The sequence below is a fragment of the Alligator mississippiensis genome, chromosome 12, assembly GCF_030867095.1.
Source record: "Alligator mississippiensis isolate rAllMis1 chromosome 12, rAllMis1, whole genome shotgun sequence".
NCBI lineage: Eukaryota > Metazoa > Chordata > Crocodylia > Alligatoridae > Alligator > Alligator mississippiensis.
In genome coordinates, this window is record NC_081835.1 from 14,105,335 (window position 1) to 14,125,109 (window position 19,775).

The 19,775-nt window shown below is 43.3% G+C and overlaps 2 protein-coding genes across 2 annotated transcripts in view; one reads left to right on the forward strand and one right to left on the reverse strand.

Moving 5' to 3' along the window:
- LMCD1 (LIM and cysteine rich domains 1) overlaps positions 1 to 3,696 on the forward strand; it is a 65,490-nt gene extending 61,794 nt beyond the window's left edge. Inside the window, exon 7 of the mRNA XM_019499707.2 lies at positions 2,477 to 3,696. The gene's annotated coding sequence lies outside the window, so the exon portion shown is untranslated. The remainder of the gene's footprint in view (positions 1 to 2,476) is intronic.
- Positions 3,697 to 8,977: 5,281 nt separating this feature from the next.
- The window catches only part of SSUH2 (ssu-2 homolog), an 88,722-nt gene continuing 77,924 nt past the window's right edge, over positions 8,978 to 19,775 (reverse strand). Inside the window, exon 12 of the mRNA XM_019499784.2 lies at positions 8,978 to 9,066. Coding sequence (XP_019355329.2) covers positions 9,049 to 9,066 — 18 coding nt within the window. The 3' untranslated portion in view covers positions 8,978 to 9,048. The remainder of the gene's footprint in view (positions 9,067 to 19,775) is intronic.

A 19,775-nucleotide genomic window follows, 5' to 3' on the forward strand; every position in this document is an offset into this window, starting at 1 on the left:
CAGAACAAATTGTCCTTGTTTTGCTTGTTTCAGAAGAATGTGGATGTCGGTAATGTGTGTAAATGTCAGAGAAGCTGTGTACAGAAGGCTCGTGTCTTCAAGTAGGAGGACTTGGGAATCTCTTAATGTAACTGTGGGAAGAAAAACTATTTTCAAGCATCCTGTGCTGTGGAGAAATCAAAATTATACTGGCAATTTGTTCCATTCAGAGTCGAGCTGACCTTGCTGACACCCATGTTTGTGCCTGTGCCTTTCCATTTGGATACAGGCCCTTTGAGCCAACATAAAGGGCTCAACCTGGAGGAAAGTCAGCCACTTTGCATGCAACAGCACAGTGATTCTCCATAACCCCTTTACCCCCTTGCACCTTTCCCCCCTCTGCAGCCTCTGATCTAGGAAAGCAACACGGCAAGAGTGCCACTGGACTCTGGCTATTCGAATGGCCTTTTAGAGCCATAGGGCAGCTAAGGCACAACCTAGAACTGGCCCAAAGCTGCCCCAATCTGTCAGGGGCTGAAGCAGAGGAAAACACAGGTGGCTTAAAAGGCTGGAGAATTTGGCTCTTGAAAACTTTTCCACAATTAAAACTGGGATAAAAATCAGAATCCAGACACAAATGAGCCAGTGAAAGAAGCTTTCTATGCCTCTCTTACTATTACCCTTACCTCCCATGTGAAAATCTGGTTTGGCATATGCTAGAATATACTATCATAATAACGGAGATCATTTTTTTTTAAGTAAGGGTGTGCAGAATCAGGGCTTTAATATACAGTTAGAAATGTTGTTGTTACAGGTTAAATTATATTTTCTTTTGCCTGGGTGTACCTTCAGCATAAATGCATTAATTAGAGTCACACTATATTTTCAACATTTAGCCTGATGTTTGAATTGCCAGGAAAAAAACATCCAAAGCAAACCAAAACAAAAGCCTAGCCTTCCAACACCTGCGGAAATGAATGCAGACAGACTCAGTTGTCAAAAATAGCAAGTAACCTAAAAAACCCAAAGGTCTGTCTTGGCCATTCTATATATTACTGTGTGTATACTCTCCAACAGCCACGTCTTTCACTCAAATCTAGTGTGGCTGGCAATCCTGTTAATTAAATCATATCTGATCTCCTAACTCTGTCTCCAGGTAGTGGATCATGAAGCTGTTTGCTCGTTGAAATATTTTAGAACCACGAAGTTGGTAAATGGACCCTAATCCTCTTTGCATAAAAGCATTACCATTAATTATGATATCACAGTAGGCATCTTCTGCATATAAGACTTACTGAATAAGCACAGGCTTAATCTGTGTCTCCAATAATTCAGTCATAGTCCACCCACCTCTGATTAGCTAAGAGAGATATTTTGAATTAAACAATAACTAGCTATTTTACGAATGCAGGTTTATAAGATGTGAGCATGGCTCTTTCTGGATTGCATTTTGCAGTAGCGATATATAGCATTATTTGTACTCCCTTCCACAGAAGTCTCTGTTCATAATATACTTACCTACAGACCAGTTGCTTCCTTTCCTAGTTGCTTGAGCCTTTATGCTGGCATATGAATCCAGTCTGCTAAAAATTTCCATGAAGATAAACAGCTCAATGGGTTTTTTTGTACCTCTCCTGCTGATTCCAAAAACACAAAATTGATATGTAAAACAGCAGCAAGCCATGCTAATCTTTGAAATTCCTTTTCCATATCAAACTAGTTCAATTATGAAATCATATATCAATCAATATACATTAAAAATAAATTGGACTACATTCTAAGTGGTGTACAGTATCATTTAGAACAAAGATGATCCATCAATTTACCAGATTATGCAGTCATACCTCATGCAATCCTATGTTTACCTATTAAATAGGTCCTATTTGATGCAAAGACAGGATTGTTGGATTTTCATTGAATAATCAAACACTGAGAGGTATAGCAAGCTATAATAACAAACCCCTCTGAACAGTTAGGGTCTGTGCACATGATGCATTTGTACAGCAACTGGCAACAATGGACAGCCAAGTTGCTGCTTCAGTAGAAACACTCGATTGAAAGCAGAGTGAATAACATAACATAAATGTTGCCTGTATCATGTTTTTCTGCTTTCCTGCTTTCGGGAGAAAAGTGCCTAAACCTGCTTTGCAGCATTGTAGTTGACTGACACGGTGCCATCCATGGCTTATAAAGTTGATCCAGTTGGTTTTATTTCACTGTTTATAGCCCTTAGCCAACCAAACTGTGTCTATGTGAGAATTATTTTTGAAACCCCGCTTGCTTAATTAGTGGATTAATTATCACCATCTACGTTCCACTTCCTCTCCACCATCTACCAAATGTTAATATATTTCTAGAATTAAGGCCTTGAACATAATTGTCACTTGTGTGACAGTGCTATTGTGACCCTCTGAAAAGTGTCCGTCTCTCATTTCATTTGCTAATTATAGCAAATAATAATTATAGCACTCATAGTTTGTAATGATTATCTCTTCAGAGTAAAGGATGTGAAACATGAAGAAAAAAGAGCACAGGGAATGAGAGCTTGGGGCTGAGCCGAGGGAATGACTGACATGAAGCAAATCGCTCTTGTTGGGAAACATACGGCAGAAAGATTTGATTTGCTCTGTTTCCTGCTACTAACAGAAGCTGTACGCTGCGACTTGAAAACAACTCTTGTATGTAGTGCTCAAAGAATGGTTCAAATGGAAAAATAGATTTGGCAACATAGTAACCACAAAGAATATGTTACGGTCCCAGTTTGTCTCCATGGTGAGGTTCTGCAGATACTGGGCAGAATTTACACTTTCACAACTGGCATCATCCAAAAGGGTAAAGCCAGTCATTGTGCACGTTCTTATGCACAAGCCAAATTGTCCAAGTATGTCTTGTTAGAGCTGTTTATTTTAACTGGAAAACTCAGGCATTTGCAGGCTTCAAACTGTTTGTTCAGACTGTAAAATTTGCTCCTCTGACAACTGTAAATGGATTGGACAGGGCAGGTGGAATTTAATAACAGCTACAAACTGGAATGAGCTTCGCTACGCGTGTCAATGAAACCCCACATTGCCCTGAGAATTCACCGGCTGTGTCTGGCATACTTTCCAGGCTACAAAAGAAAAGCAAGACTCTGTCTCCTTGTCTGTGCCTCTAAATCAGACACCTACAGTATACACTTACCCCATTATTGTTGCCATATCTTTTCAAGAATCTAGATAGCATAACCACTATGTGCTACTATACCGCAGTCAACTACAGGACAAGTTGTGCAAGAGAGTTGTGTTCACAAATAAATTATGAGTTGTTACAAATAAGTTCTAGGGCTGTAATGTAACTATTGGTTTCATTTGATTGTTAAAATTGCTGTGTATTCAACTGATTTAAATGATATTTTCAATTGGTGATTGTGTTTATAATGACATAGCTCCTTCTATGGTTTTGTCTACTTGGTCTCCTGTTCAATGTAACGATTTTTACTTTAATAGCCAATGGCAGTCTCATAGTGCATCTGTAAGTGGGTCAGTCTTCTATTTGCTTCCTCATATATTTTCAGAAAAATGGAGCAAGAAAGCTAGCATTTGTGTGTGTATATAAATTAATAGTCTTGTCTGATTAAGTTTAAACTTAATTTTTTTTTGCATCATGTTTTTAAATATGACTAGGAAGCTGTGGAAATGTTTCTAAATGCTTAAATAAAGTATTCCTAAAAAAAAGAAAGTCCTAAGAATTTATTGCCCCACTTTTAGCTGGTTTCTAAAGCTGGTCTACCTTGTCAGTTTGAAAAATGTGTATATCTAATGCTTGTTGACTGCTGAGAATTTTTTGAAAGGAAATGAATATGAAATGGTAAGAAGAAAAAAGCTTTGCAGTCTTGATCTTCAGCATTGTTTTAAAAAATGTTTGACAGTAATGTAACAGAATAAGTGAGGAAATAATTACTAATTGGCCCTTAGGTGGTCTTAACTGCAATTAGTACTGATGGACATGACTGCAGTGTGTTTGCACATAGATAATTCCCTTCATTTCAGTGGCGTGACAGGTATGTTAGTGGGAAAAATCTTAGGTGCTGTCTCTGGACTAGAGTTTGAAGGCTCTGATTCTGCTCCCATCTTTGCTACCAACTTTAAGTAAGGAAAACAGGACCGTTTGGGTTTTTTGGGGGTGAGGGGGAAGCTTGTGGATCTTGCTGACAAAGTCTTAGCATCCATAATGGAGTCCACATTTTCAGATGCTCCTGGTAATCAATGTGCAGATCCTCTGAATATGTCCTTCCTTAAGATCTTTAAAAAGAAAGATCTCTTGCAAATCTGGCTTCAAATGTGGATGCCTTCTAGAAATCTGTCCTGAATGCTTCCTACAAAAATCTGGGCTGTGGAGATTTTGAAAATCCTGAGTGGTCCAACCCAGTCCAAACTGCAAACTGCTCGAATATGGTACAGATCTTTCCTAACCAGTCCACACCTTCTTCTCCCCCCCCCCCCCCCCAGTCTCTTTCTTTCTTCCAGACGCAGGACTGAGAGGTCCTAAAACAGAAGCCAACATCTCATTTCTCGGTCCATTTTAGCATGTTAACAATACTATATTCTTCTCTCTGACACCCTGTGCAGGATGAACTGGGGAAGATCAAGGGAGATCAATCCAATCTTTTTAGGTGTAATCTTATGGGTTTGGAACCAATCTCAGGAATCAATCCCTAAAAAGTTGATTTTGAATGCTTGAGGATGGCAATACTGCATATTTTCTCAAAAAGTCAGACTCTCATCTATGCTACACTAGGTGTAAGCTGATGTAGTTCTATCAAAAGGCCCACAGTTCTGTAAAAGGGGTTTGCATTCAATGGAGTTGTGCCAGAATAAAACTAATATGATGGAGTGAAGAATTAGGACTAAAATAATTTCTACAAAAGATTTCCCCTCTCACATTATCTTTCTATCTAGTTTCTGCATAGTGCCTATTGCTAATATCCAAGAGTTTTTCTACTTTTGATATTTAAAATTCTATAAAGGAAAAAAGATCTTTCCCACTTCTTTCAAATAGCCAGTGTTTGCATAATTTTCTTGATTTATACAGTCCTATGGGCATATAAAAGTATGCCTAATTTGAAGCCTGCTTGAAGAGCTCTGAAGGAAACTTTCTCCAGAGGAAAACATTCCTCTCCTGAAGGAGGGAGAAAGATAACCCAAAATTTAGTGACTTTTGGCAGGGTAGGGAGGACGAGAGGAAAGAATGTGTCAAAAAGATGACAACCAGCTACTTAAATGAATGAGTTAAATGTATTCTCACGGTTTTCACTTCAAAAAATGCTGCTGTTAATTGCCTGAACAGCAAAATTGATTACCATTTCAAACACTAGATTTTGTGGATATTTACTCCACATTAGTCAAGGACAATGACATTTGCAACTTTTAAGTATTTTTAATCAGTGTGACAGACATACTTTAAAAACTAAGATAATTGCTTTGATCAATAACCAGGAACACTCCCAAATAATAATACAGTATTGTAGAAGTTTTATTACACCTAGGCTATAGCCAGCTGGCATCAATTAAATGAAAACTGATTCAGAATCCTGATTATTAGGCCTGTGCGAAGTGGCTAGTATTTGCTTCAGATTCGGATTTGGCCGATTCGCGGGACAGTGATTCAATTCAGTGATTTGAATCACTGTCCAGAATCTGATTCAGAGATTCGGCTCCTGCCAAATCTCCAAATCGCACAGGCCCATCCCCCGCCCACTCTCCCAGCCTCCCCACCTCCTGGTACTTGGGGAAAAAAGCTCCGACTTAGTGGGTGCTGCCAGGCAGGGGGGCAATCCCTGCTGCCCCCCACTTCCCCACATGGTGTGAGGGGCTCTGCATGAGCCCCCCCCAAGCCTCCCCCACTGTCCCAGCCCCCTCTATGGCTGCCCCGCCTGCCCTAGCTCCGGCCCTTTAAGGAAAAAACACAAAAAAACCCCCTGAACTCACCAGTTCCTGCCCTGTGGGGGTGATTCCTGTTACCCCTTGCTGCCCTGTGCCATGTGGGGGGCTATGCATGAGCCCCACAAAGCCATGAGGCCTCTGTAGGAGCTGGTGAGTGGGGTTTTTTTTCTTAAAGAGCCAGAGCTGGGGTGGGCACAGCAGCCAGGGGGAAGGCTGGGGGGAGCAGGGCAGGGTCAGGGGGCTTTGCAGAGCCCCCCATGCAGCATGGGGCAGTGGGGGGCAGTGGGGATCACCCCTCACTGGGCAGCACCCAGGGAGCAAGAGGATTTTTTTAAAGCACCAGAGTTGGGGCAGGTTGGGGTTGGGGGGGGCTGGGAGAGCAGGCAGGGGATGGGGCCTGGCAGGGGTTCCCCCATGGCCCCCTCCAGCCTCCCCTCCCCCTACTTACCAGCTCCGAGTCTGGCTCCAGCTCCCTGCTGCAGCGGGCGGGGACTGTCCGAATCATCGAAGCTCTCCAAATCTTTTCCGAAGATTCAGAGATCTTTGAATCAACTCAGACCTTGTTATTGGTCCCCTGACTCAATTTGGATTTGGAGATTTGGACACCAAATCGGGCCAAATCTCCTCCGAATCAAATCAGCACCTGAAGCTTTGCATAGCCCTACTGATTATATATTCTAGTGAGCAGAGATCAGATATTTTTGAAAATTCGTTAAACCCAGCACATATGTTAGTGAGGATGATGGGGAGTACTGGAAAAAAAAACATTTTTCAAGGTATAATCATAATGGAAATCAGACTTGCAACTTTTGAACTCTTTAATGAAAATGTTCAGGTCAGAGTGCTAGCTAAACCAATGGGATGCTCATAGAGAAATGTGTGTGACAAAGGGGAGTGACCTGTCAGAGTTGGGGAGTGATCCCTAATTTAGGGTACATGCGAGTCCAGTCCATCTCTGGTCTAGGTTCTGGTCCTCTGTGGAGAGAAGATGGGAGCTGTTGACCCTCCTAGCATCTGGCAAATGAGAGTATCATGTGATAGTGCTCATTCTTGCTATTGCTATGCAAGGTGAAGCACTCGGGGAAAATCAAGGCAGTTCTGAATCCCTCCATAGTGGCCCTGAAGTGTGAGTATATTTATAATTTTCCACTAGGGAGGTGTAGAAGAAAACCAAGGTTTCAAGAGCTGCTTGTGGACCCCTGAACTAAAAGAGAGTCAGCTCTCCATTCAGGCATAAAGGCTTGGATTTCTGGTGAAGATACAAAGCTGAAAAGAAGAGGGATGGGAAATTTGATTTGGGACAAGTGTAGAGGTATAGATGTGAGCCAATTTTATCCGAACTTCTTTCCTTGCAGAGGTCCTAGGGTGGGGTATTTTTAAAAGGATGGGAGAAATTATCTTATCTACCCTTCCCCGTGCACACAAATGCATTTAGGAAATAATTCAGCTAGGGAGAATAAGAGTAGTTTTGTCAAATATTTCCATCAAAGGGGTCATTTTTGGTGGCCAAATTGGCTAACACCAACTAGCTGCAAGCAGCAAGAGATGAGGTAAAGCTGAATGTACATGAGTTCTTGGTAATAAAAAAAAAAAGAAGGGAAACAAAACAAAATGTATATAAATCCTTCAGTACATTATGAGCACAATCAGGTCTGCCTTATTTGATGAAACCAATTAAGCTACTCATATGAGAAAAATCTCTCTCTAATTAGAGTGATTATGTCTTCTGTCATTGGCTTAATTGTTAGCACTTATATCCATCAGTGGTAACAATTCCTGATGTGCAGCATAACTTGGACTGTGAAGAAAAAACCTCAAGAAGTAGAAATGTTGGAAGTCTTAATTTTTGCAGCGGTTTTAAATAATCGTATGTTTATAGATCCATTTCCGTAATACAGCATCACATCTCTACAATATCAGGTGAGAAAAACATGAGCCACAGATGAGCTACAGGAACTATATAAACACTATTTTAAAGCTTTCTTAAAAACCCCAGAGAAAGAAATTCAGTGGTGGAAAGAGAACACGGGCATTCGTTTTGAACTATAAAGTGTTTTGGGGTTTCAGAAATCACACTCTTCTACAGGCCTGAAGCAACTCCCTGCTTTTTGGCTATCTTAAAATAAGGTTGATATGGATTCATGTTGCCTTATACAAAAGTGAGGTTAATTATCCCAATTTAGAACTAACGGACTTATTGTTTCTAAATTCCAATTCATTTTGAATAAAAACTAGCAAAAATAGTCTCACTCACTGTTTTATATTTCTATATATTTTAGGCCTTTCTGTTATGTTTCACTAGTCAGGGAGTCTGATCATGCAGACATCATATATCCTTCAGAAGCTTTACGGCCTAGTACTTATCTAATTTAGCCTGCCTCGGCTGTGCTTGCATGCTTTGTTTGACTTACGACTTTAAATAAACTACACACTCTGTTGTAAAAATAAATAAATAAATAAAAGACACCAGTTTCTGTTGTCCAGGTAAAAAGAGTGCCTCCTAAGAAAATCATGGCGATACCATTAAAGTGTCAGCTGCAGCTCTCTGTTGCAGAGAAAATACAACTTTTTGTTCCAGGAACTCCCAGAAGTCAATTGAAACAAAACAATTGTATACCCTGCTTAGAGACCATAAAATTGTTGTCCAAGTACTGGAGACGACTGTAGCTATATCCACGCCTGGCATAGCGCCCTTTGATTTCAGGAGCATCACACCAGGGATGCATGACGTTGCTAATGTGGGGAAAGCCGACGTGATTTCCTCAGAACCCAGATAAATATATGTATGTGGGCAACATTGTTTTAAATCTGCGTTCTTAAGCACAAGCATTTGTTGTTACACCTCTGTTAATGAGTGGATTTCTCAATATGCATTTTACTTCCATTGTAAGAGGTTTCTCCTACTAAATCAGCTTGGTTCCTTATGGCGTTTTTCTGCCGAGATGCACAGAGGGGAGTGAATGAATTACAGAGCTCATGCATCCTGTATGGACCATCCATGAGTGGGGCCATGGTAGGCCATATTGTGGATCCCAGACAGAATTACAGAAATACTCAAAACAGAAAAAAAATCCTTTAAAAAACTGTTAACTAAGTTTATTCAGCAGCATTTCCCTTTGGGAGATGAGGAAAGTGGGTCTCTCTCACCTCACATTTTAGTATTTACCTGTAATGCAATAAAAACAGAAGTGGTAAGTAAGTGGATGCAAAGCAGCATTTTAGAGAAACATCATTTGTACGAGGCCTTGAGCACATGGGCTTCTATTTGCAGAGAAATGTGTGGACAATTCATTTACATGCACTTGTTAGTGCCGCGCAAACTACTTTCATAACTGAAAGCACAATGGTCACCTGGCACAAAGTAGCAGGGAGCAGGGCAGTAGCCCTGGGCACCAACTTGGCAGGGTGGGTGAGGAATAGCAGCCACAGCTACCAGAGGTCTGGATGTTGCTGCCACCCTGTGCACCGCTGCCTGCCAGACTGCAAAATGGCCCAGGCATGCCTCTGAAGCGTCTGCTTTCTTGGGCAAAGAGTTGCAACAACTGGTAGGTGCACTAAAGCCAATGCATTTATCTGAAAATCTGTTGTGTCGAGTTAGGTTACTCTGTAATGTGGATTTAGCAATCAACACTTCCTGAATTTTCACCCTTACTCACTAAACAGGATCAATGTTATATTGCATGCCATTTACTCCAAATGTACATCGTATTCCAGTTCACAGGGTAGAACAACTTATCATTTATATTGCAGGCTCTTTCAATATGTCCCACTACACATTTGTTGAGGCAGTCATGTAAAGATTGCTTATGTCTGTCACGTTACATCAAAATAAAAGGGCCAACGTACAAATGTATTATTGTTGGACCAGCTGTTTTATTTATGGGGCTAATAAATTCCTTTGGAGACTTACAATCAGAACTGAAGCACAGAGGCTTTAAAAAAAAAAGACATTTTGTGTGTATTTAAACTTAAAAGCCAGGCTTAGGCCAAGTTACAGCTCGGTGAATAAAGGTCTCCTTATAAAAAGACCCATTGACACTTTGCCAGCCTCTTCCCCCGAGACTGCCTAAATAAATTTCCTTGGATTGACATGGCTGGAAAAGGCACCTTTTAAACAGAAGAGAATTCAAAAAACTATGTAATGAGGAGGCACTGGCCTTGTTTTTTTGCAGAACTGAATTGACTCAGAAATGAAAGGCCATTTTTCAAACCCAAGGAAAATGTGTCACAGTAATTTTTCTTTTCTTTTACACGGCCTGGACAATTAAGTATTCAAAGATTCCAAAAATCAATAACAAGAAGTGGCCCTTAACTGGCTGCTCTGGAAGAAATGAATGGCTCTGTGTTTTTGTAAATAATTCGTTTTCAGTTGTGACGGGGCCCTTCCAGCAGTTTAGAAATGGACACAAATTGCCAGAGAAGATCTAAGGATAAACAAGACAAAACACTTAATGCTACTGTAACACTGAGATTAAGATGTGAGCTTCTTTCCCTGCATTTGGGGAGCAGAGAAAATGAGAGGAGGTTAGAGTTCTTTAAAATAAAGAACTAAGAGTTATCATGTTGATACCTGGTAAAAGTAAATGCAACTTCCCTGACATCAATAAAGACCTGAATTAGGCCCTTTTATCTTTAGTACAATTTTGCTTTGATGGAAATCTAAGTCATGTGCTTCTCTGTGCTTTGTCTACCATTGTTATTCCTATGCACACTACAATATTCCTATTTATACCACAATCATGCTCAGAATCCTCAATCAGGGATCGGCACTTTATTCTATTAGGCATTGTACAGTCTAATGAAAAATGAAATCTCTGACACAGCAAGCAGTTTAAATCTGTGATGAGACAACAACTGGAAAGAAACACCAGGTCCAGGTAACCAAATATATTTGATATAGTAAGCGGCAGTCATTCCAGTCCCCCTGCCTAGACCCTCGGCCTGACCTCAACTAGGGTGCCAGGTCATCCCTTTGAAGGGTGCCAGGAGGTGTGACACAATAACCCAGGTAAGTCAGATTTGTCCGTGCTCGGCTGTTCCCCTGCAACCACTGCCTGGCCTCTCTGCAAGGAAGTAAGCCCTGTAATAAATAAAGTTAGTTTTTTTTAATAGATGCTGCTCAGTTCACAAAAGTTATGGAGGGTTGCCATGAGTCTAAAAATGTTGAGAACCACTGGCCTACACATTATTGCATCTTATCCAGATGTACAACAATGGGCTAAAATTTTTGCAATAAAAAATTTTAAGTGTTATACCAGCTGAGCATTTCCATCCACAATGACAGCTGTAACCACCACCATTGGTAAAATAATATCACAAATTAGATATTAATCATTCATTGTTTCTTTGCTTACCTAACTCCGTACATGACCAAATGGTATTCATCAAGTACATTTTTCACAGTTCTTTTCCTATCTAATAATTTGTAAATCACATGCATTTCTAGTCTTGTAATAACAACACAAACCTTGAGAATGGCAAATAATTTGAGGGGTTTTTTAAACTTAATTAAATTTTCCAGACTCAGAAAGAGTTTTAGAGGTTATATGAGCTTAGCTTACAAGATGAAAATTAGGTTTGATTTTTGCTTCATCAAAACTGCCCTCCCTTTCTCCATGACTTAACTTGAACCCAGAATAGAAGCCCATTATTTCCATCTATCATCTCAGATGAAGATCGCTATCTTAAATTACTTGCACTCTTTGAACTATTTGTGGAGACTTTTCGTCACATTTCCATAGCTTTCTTGTTTAGAGCACAAGAAAGCTGAAGAAATGAATCCTCAGTTCTGCTAAAGGCTGGAGACACATCAAGCGTCCATAAAGGCCTCTGTCTTGTCAAGGGTAGAATATCTGCAGCACGGGCATGATGAACATAGCTGTGCGGTGATCTTTCAAGGACCTCACAAAGACTGCCATGGGTGGGAGAAGTAGGAAGCAAAATGCACACACTAGGATGGGGCACTTTGTCTGACAGGGCAGCTCAGGGAGACTGCTGTTCATTAGGCTTTCACCATTGTCTGTAACTAACAGGTTTAAGTAGCAATTTTGTGATCATCAGGAATCCAGGTTTTCTGTTTTCCATGGAAAAAATTTAAAAAACATGAATTTTCCCTTTTAACTGAGAAAAGTGTGCATTTCTCATTTTTTCAGAGAAACATAGATTTTCAACTTTTGCAAAGAGCTCTCTGCAGGCTGGCAGAGTTCCAGCCTGCAAGAGGCTGGGAGGAGCAGGAGGAGGGCGGTCAGGCAGGGGGTGCCATGTGCACATGCACACATATGCTTGCACATGGCCACCAGGCAGCCTGGAGAGCAGCTCCCTGCAGGTAAGTCTGGTGGGGGAGGGAGAGACTGAGGCCCCTATAGAGAGGGAGGCAGTTGGGCAGGGATGGGGCTGAGACTGCTGCCACTGTCCAGCTGAGGCAGTGCATGGGGCTTGGGACCTGGGGCCATGCATGGCTGCAGGACCCCAGTGGGGAATGGGATAGAGCCACAGGTGACTCATCTGGGGGACAGGGGTGCTGGCTCCCCACTGCTGCACACACTCCCTGGGGGGGCAGGGAGTGCACGTCCCCCCCCGATCTACGCACAGAGTGGGGATGGGTGAAGGTTGCCCGCTGCGGGCTCAGGCTCCCCGCCCTGGTGCCCTCTCCCAGAGCCTCCACAGCCCAGCAGGCAGGACCCGGTGTGGCAGGGCAGAGCAGGACTGGGCAGGAAAGCTCCTTGCCGCTGCAAGCCCTGTGCCACCCTGGCAAAGAGCCCCCCTGCCAGACCAGCAGCTGCAGGGGTGGAGGTGTGAATTTGTGCCCCTTGCTGCTGCTGGGTGGGAAAGGGATGATTCTCCAGGGTGACACAGGACTTGGAGCGGCAATGAGCTTTCCCACCCAGCCCTGCTCTGCCCTGCAGCACCAGGTCCCACCTGCTGGGATGCAAAGGCCCCATGGGGAAAAGCAGCAGGGTAGGGAGCCCAAGCCCACAGCAGGCAGCCTGCACCTGCCCGCCCCCCCACCCCATGGGCTCCGCTCCGGCCATGCCACCCTTGGGGGAGGGGAAGCTAGGCCCCGTGCTCTGCGTTGCTGCTGCAGCCATCACCTCCCATGGGCACAGCCAGGACTCAGCCATTGCTGCAGGGGGCAGGGGGAAGGGAGCTGTGAACCCAGATCCCTAGCCCCATAGCCCTGGCAGTTTTGCTGACATCAATAGCAAGCCGAAGTTCTTTGGTGCTTGACTATGATCTCTTGATTCTTTTGCATCATTTCCATTTCATTTTCTACTAGGCAGAGACTGTTTGTATATAGAATCATAGAATCATAAAAAATTAGGGTTGGAAGGGACCTCAGGAGGTCATCTAGTCCAACCCCCTGCTCAAGACAAGACTATCCGCAACTAGATCATCCCAGCCAAAGTTTGTCCCAGCCGGGTCTTAAATACCTCCAAGGATGGAGATTCCACCATCTTTCTGTGTAATCTGTTCCAGTGCTTCACCACCCTCCTAGTGAGACCATTTTTCCTAATATCTAACCATAACTTCCCTTGCTGCAACTTGAGACAGTTGCTCCTTTTTCTGTCATCTGCCACCGCTGAGAACAGCCTAGCTCCATCCTCTTTTGAACCCCACTTCAGGTAGTTGAAGGCTGCTATTAAATCCCCCCTCAGTCTTCTCTTCTCAAGACTAAATAAGCCCAAGTTCTCTGCCTCTTCTCAGAAATCATGTCCCCCAGTCCGCTAACCATTTCGGTTGCCCTCTGCTGGACTGTCTCCAATTTGTCCACATTTTCTGTAGTGGGGGGGCCCAAAACTGAATACAATACTTCAGATGTGGCATCACCAGTGCTGAATAGAGGGGAAGAATCACTTCCCTTGACCTACTGTCAACACACCCACCAATGCAGCCCAGGATGCCATTAGCCTTCTTGGTAACAAGGGCACGCTGCTGGCTCATATCCAATTTATTGTCCACTGTAACCCCCAGGTCTTTTTCTGCAGAGCTGTGTGCCCAGCCAGTCAGACCCCAGTCTATTCTGGTGCATGGGATTCTTCTGTCCTGAGAACAGGACTTTGAACTTGTCTTTATTGAACCTCATGAGATTCTTTTGGCCCAATCCTCCAATTTGTCTAGGTCACTCTGAATCCTAGCCCTACCCTCCAGCATATTTACTACTCCTTCTAGCTTGGTATCATGTGCAAACTTGCTGAGAATGTACTCTATACCATCTTCCAGGTTGTTAATGAAGATATTGTACAAAACCAGCCCCAAGACCAACCCCTGGGGCACTCCCCTTGATACCAGCTGCCAACTAGACATCAAGCCATTGATTACTACCCTCTGAGCCCAATACTCCAGCCAGTTTTCTATCTACCTTACCATCCACTCATCCAGCCCATACTTCCTTAGTTTACCTGACAGAATGTTGTGGGAGACTGTACCAAAAGCCTTGCTGAAATCAAGGTATATCACATCCACTGGTCTCCCCACATCCACAGAGTCAGTCACCTCACCATAGAAGGAAATCAAGTTGGTTGGGCATGATTTGCTCTTGGTGAATCCATGCTGACTGTTTCTAATCTCCTTCTCCTCCAAGTGCTTAGAAACGGATTCCTTGAGGATGTACTCCATGATTTTTCCAGGAACTGAGGTGAGACTGACCAATCTGTAGTTCTCTGGATCCTCGTTTTTCCCTTTCTTAAAAATGGGCACTATTTTTTTCCCTTTTCCAGTCATCCTGGACCTCTCCTGATCACCATGAGTTTTCAAAGATGAGGGCCAATGGCTCTACAGTCTCATCATCCAACTCTCTCAGCACCCTCAGGTGCATCCTGTCTGGCCCCATGGACTTGTATATGTCCAGCTTTTCTAAATTGTCCCTAACCTGTTCTTTCACCAGTGTTGGCTGCTCACCTCCTCCCCAAACTGTGCTTCCTGATGCAGTAGTCTGGGAGCTGACCTTGCCTGTGAAGACTGAGGCAAAGAAGACATCGAGCACTTCAGCCTTTTCTGCCTCCTCTGTCACAAGGTTGCCTGCCCTGTTCAGTAAGAGACATACCCTTTCCCTGATCCTCCTCCTGCTGCCAACATACTTGTAGAAACCCTTCTTGCTAACCCTTAACCTCCCTTGCTATCTGCAACTCCAATTGCACTTTGGCCTTCCTGACTTCATCCTTACACCCCTGAGCAATGCTTTTATACTCATCTCAGCTCTCCTGGACTTTTCCCTCCCTCCAACTGGCTTCCCAGGGGATCCTGCCCAGGAGTTTCCTGATCAAGTCATAGTCTGATTTTCTGAGCTCTAGGGTCCTTACTCTGCTGCTCTCAATCCTTCCTTTCCTCAGGATCCTGAACTCTATCATCTTGTGGTCACTGCTGCCCAAGTTGCCATCCACTACTAGATTCCCCACCAATTCTTCCCTGTTTGTGAGCAACAGGTCAAGAAGAGCATGGCCCCTAGTTTGCCACTCAAGCACTTGCACCAAAGAAGTTGTCCCCAACACTCTCCAAAAACTTCCTGGGTTGCCTGCAAACTGCTGGATTTCCCTCCCAGCAGATTCATAGATTCATAGATGTTGAAGGGACCTCAAAAGATCATCGAGTCCTACCCCCTGCCTAGGCAGGAAAGAGTGCTGGGGTCCGATGACCCCAGCCAGATGCCTATCCAGCCTTCTCTTAAAGACCCCCAAGGTAAGGGAGAGCACCACCTCCCTTGGAAGCCCACTCCAAATTCTGGCCACCCTGACTGTGAAGAAGTTTTTCCTGATATTTAGCCTCAATCTGCTCTCTGTCACGCAGGGGTAGAGGTGGATGCCATTTTCTTGGACTTTAGCAAGGCCTTCAATACAGTATTTCATCCTATTCTCATAAATAAATTAAGAGGCTGTGACACATATTTACATGGTCTGGAGGGTGGCAAATTGGCTTGGGAGTCACATGCAGAGAGTGGCATTAGATGGGTTGGTATTGACCTAGAAGGATGTGGTTTGTGAGGTCCCACAGGGTTCGATCCTTGGACCTGTACTTTTCAATATCTTCATCAGTGACTTGGATGTGGGTGTGAAGCGTACTCTGTCCAAGTTTGAGGACGATACTAAATTGTGGGGTGAAGTGCACACTCCAGAGGGTAGGGAACGATTGCAGGCAGACCTGGACAGGTTAGAAAAGTGGGCACAAAAATTTCCAGCACACCTACTGGCTGGGAAGTGACCCTCTCAGCAGCACAGAAGCAGAAAGGGATCTCGGAGTCATAGTGGACTTCAGGAGGAACATGAGTCATTAGTGTGACGAAACTATCAGCAAAGCTAACCGTACTTTATCATACATCAGGAGATACATAACAAATAGATCCAAGGAGGTGATACTTCCCCTCTATGCAGCATTGGTCAGACCGCAGTTGAAGTACTGCATCCAGTTTTGGGCCCCATACTTCAAGAAGGATGTTGATAGACTCAAGAGGGTCCAGAGGAGGGCCACTCATATGGTTAGGGGCTTACACGACAAGCCCTATGAGGAGAGACTGAGGGACCTGGACGTCTTCAGCCTCCACAAGAGAAGGCTGAGAGGTGATCTTGTGGCTGCCTACAAATTCATTAGGGGGACACAGCAAGGGATCGGAGATGCTCTTTTCACCAGGGTGCCTCTTGAGGTAACAAGGAACAATGGTCACAAACTGACAGACAGCAGATTTAAGCTAAATATCAGGAAAAACTTCTTCATGGTAAGGGTGGCCAGAATTTGATGTCATGGTGACTGAAGTTCCCCATGAGAAACCAGGGCCTGTGATCAGCAGACATCCACTACAACATTGCCCTTGTTGCTGTCCCCTCTAACCCAGAGGCTTTCAACTGGAGCTCTGAGCAGTCATACAGCTCTTTTACATAAAGTGCAACTCCTCCTCCTCTTCTCCTCTGTCTTTCCTTCCTGAACATAGATTCATAGATGTTAGGGTCGGAAGGGACCTCAATAGATCATCGAGTCCGACCCCCTGCATAGGCAGGAAAGAGTGCTGGGTCTAGATGACCCCAGCTAGATACTCATCTAACCTCCTCTTGAAGACCCCCAGGGTAGGGGAGAGCAGCACCTCCCTTGGGAGCCTGTTCCAGACCTTGGCCACTCGAACTGTGAAGAAGTTCTTCCTAATGTCCAATCTAAATCTGCTCTCTGCTAGCTTGTGGCCATTATTTCTTGTAACCCACGGGGGTGCCTTGGTGAATAAAACCTCACCAATTCCCTTCTGTGCCCCCGTGATGAACTTATAGGCAGCCACAAGGTCGCCTGTCAACCTTCTCTTGCCGAGGCTGAAGAGGTCCAGGTGCCCTAGTCTCTCCTCATAGGGCTTGGCCTGTTTGAACCTATCCGGGACAGTGCTCCAGTCATGCCAGCTCCCATCAAGTCTTTGTTATTCCAATCACATCATAGTTCTGGGACTGTGCAAGGACTTCCCATTCTTCCTGCTTGTTTCCAGGCTCCATGCATTCGTGTACAGGCACTTGAGGTAACTAGCTGATAGCCCTGATTTCTCAGGAAGTATGAGACCAGCTCCCCTGTTGCCCCCTCCTGCTTGCTCTTCCTCTAGGTCTCCTGCTTCCCCACTTACGTCAGGGTTTTGGTTTTCACTGCCTGGCAAACCATATGCAGAATGCCTGGTGCAGAATGAATCCCAAGGAAAGGAAGCAAAGTTTAAATATTGAGGAACAATAATCACTGGGGACAATCAAATAATTGAAGAAATAAAGGCAAGAATTTACAGTGATAACATATGCCTGTTGAGCCTAAATAAAATAATGGCATCAAGGAAAATCTAAAGAAATCTCAAAAAGATGGAGTGTGGAGGCGGAGATGTAAGTGAGAGCTGGCAGGCAAAGACAAAAGACATGGTATCCTGAGCAATGTGAGATTGCAGAGAATGGAATGGGCAGGGCATATCGTGAGCACCGATGAAAGAGGCGTATTTTGGAAGCTGAGGTGGAGGGTACCAGACATCAAGGCAGACCTAGGCAACAATGAGATGATAACATAAAAACTGACCTGGAAGGGACAGAGGACAGTGCAGCAAGGTAGAAGGAGGTTGTGCAAGATAGGAGGAGATGGAAGGTTGGAGTTAATGTGGTTATAGAGGCCTGTGAAACCAGAAAGAGAGAGAGAGCAACTAACAATTTTGGTGCCTTGGACAAAGATGCCAAGAGAGGAAGGGATGTAAAGATGGGATGCCAAGTGCCAGAGGGTGGGCACTGTGGGATGCAGCTGGCCCCCACTCCCCCTCTGAATCAGCCCCAGGACTGGTGCATACTTATGTAGTTTGATATTAATGTGGGGGTTTTTTGTATCTCTATTCAACAGGAATGCATACGTGAGTTCATCTGTCTTTGAGGGGTATAATTACGATCCATTCAACCGTCCACTAGACCATCTAATTAACTTTTATTTTAACCCAGGAGGAGGAAGAAAACGTAAAAGCCTTCTTGTGTTTAATACTGGAAAATATGGACATGGAATTGACAATCTATTCCTTTTGCTGAGGCTTTAGTAGAGGAAAATCAAAATTCATTGTACAGGGAGAAGAATCAACTGTCTTAGGAAATTTGATCTGATTCAGACCCACAGGTTTGATCATTAAAATATGAGGACATTAAATAGAGACAATTCTCTCTCTTTTTTGATTACTCAGAAAAACAGGAGGAAAGTTTTCCACCTGGTACCTGATGGTTTTACAAGGAGTGATTTATTACATCAAACTTACATTAAGGATGTATTTCAGAGATCTTATGTATAGGAAAGATACTTCACAGGTTTTCTGTCATACTGAAACCTTCCAAGCTTATTTGCCAGGAGAAATATCAGTGATACAACCTAATTTCTTAAACTGTCAGTCTTGATCATGAAAGGAAAGAGTAATGAAAAGGTGAACAAAGGCGAGTTAAAAGAGAATCGTGTAGCTTGAAAAGTATTCATTTATTTATAGGCATTTCTACTTACTAATTCAGGAAAAGATCAGAGCGAATACCTTACAGTTGATGATGAACTGAATCTGAGCTCACAATGCAACAGGGTTTCATTAAATACCATCTTCAGGTATAGATTGATAGATTAATCCATCCACTGAAAACAGTGAATCCTGCCTGAATGTTGAGCTATGAATTAGGAGCATGGTCAGTGGTTTGAAATATGGGAGTGTATAGAAACATGAAGACTGTCATGCTTTTCTGATGGAAAATGCACATTGAGTATCTCTCCATATGTATCATTTTGGAACCAAGAGTTCCAGATTTTTGCATTTCTTTTTGTCTCAGTCCAACATGGCTACCAAATACACATTCTTCCTGAAACAAAGAAGATGCCAAATTTTAGCCAATTTTGGATTATAAACTTCATTGCTGAACAACAAGAAAGATTTCTACACCTCCAAGCCTGCCATCTGACACCACCAGGAAAGAAATCCTGCTCACAAAGAAACTCTCATGGACCTGGAGGGACAGTTTTCTAGCTTCTGCTCCCTCTGTGCAAAAATGAAGTGTATTTCCTACATATGGGGGACTTTTTCTCATCTTGAACTTTCCCTTAGCCTGATGAAGAGTGCATGAGCCCAAAAGCTTGCAGAAAAAGATATTTTTTTGCAATTTCTCAGTTGGTCTAATAAAAAGTATCATTTTGGAACCACGGGTTCTAGACTTTTGCCTTTCTGCATGAAATGTATTTAAAATGAAGTAATATTTCTATAGGCTATCCTAGAGGAGGAAAATTCATAGCCCTGCTCACACCAATACATGACAGAAACCAATGCTGTCTTCAAGACATGCCTGTAGAGGTCATTTGGATATGGAAAATTTGCCAAACAGAAAAGTCTACTTGTGGTACGGAGGGCTACAAATTGTGTTCTTCCAGGAGCAG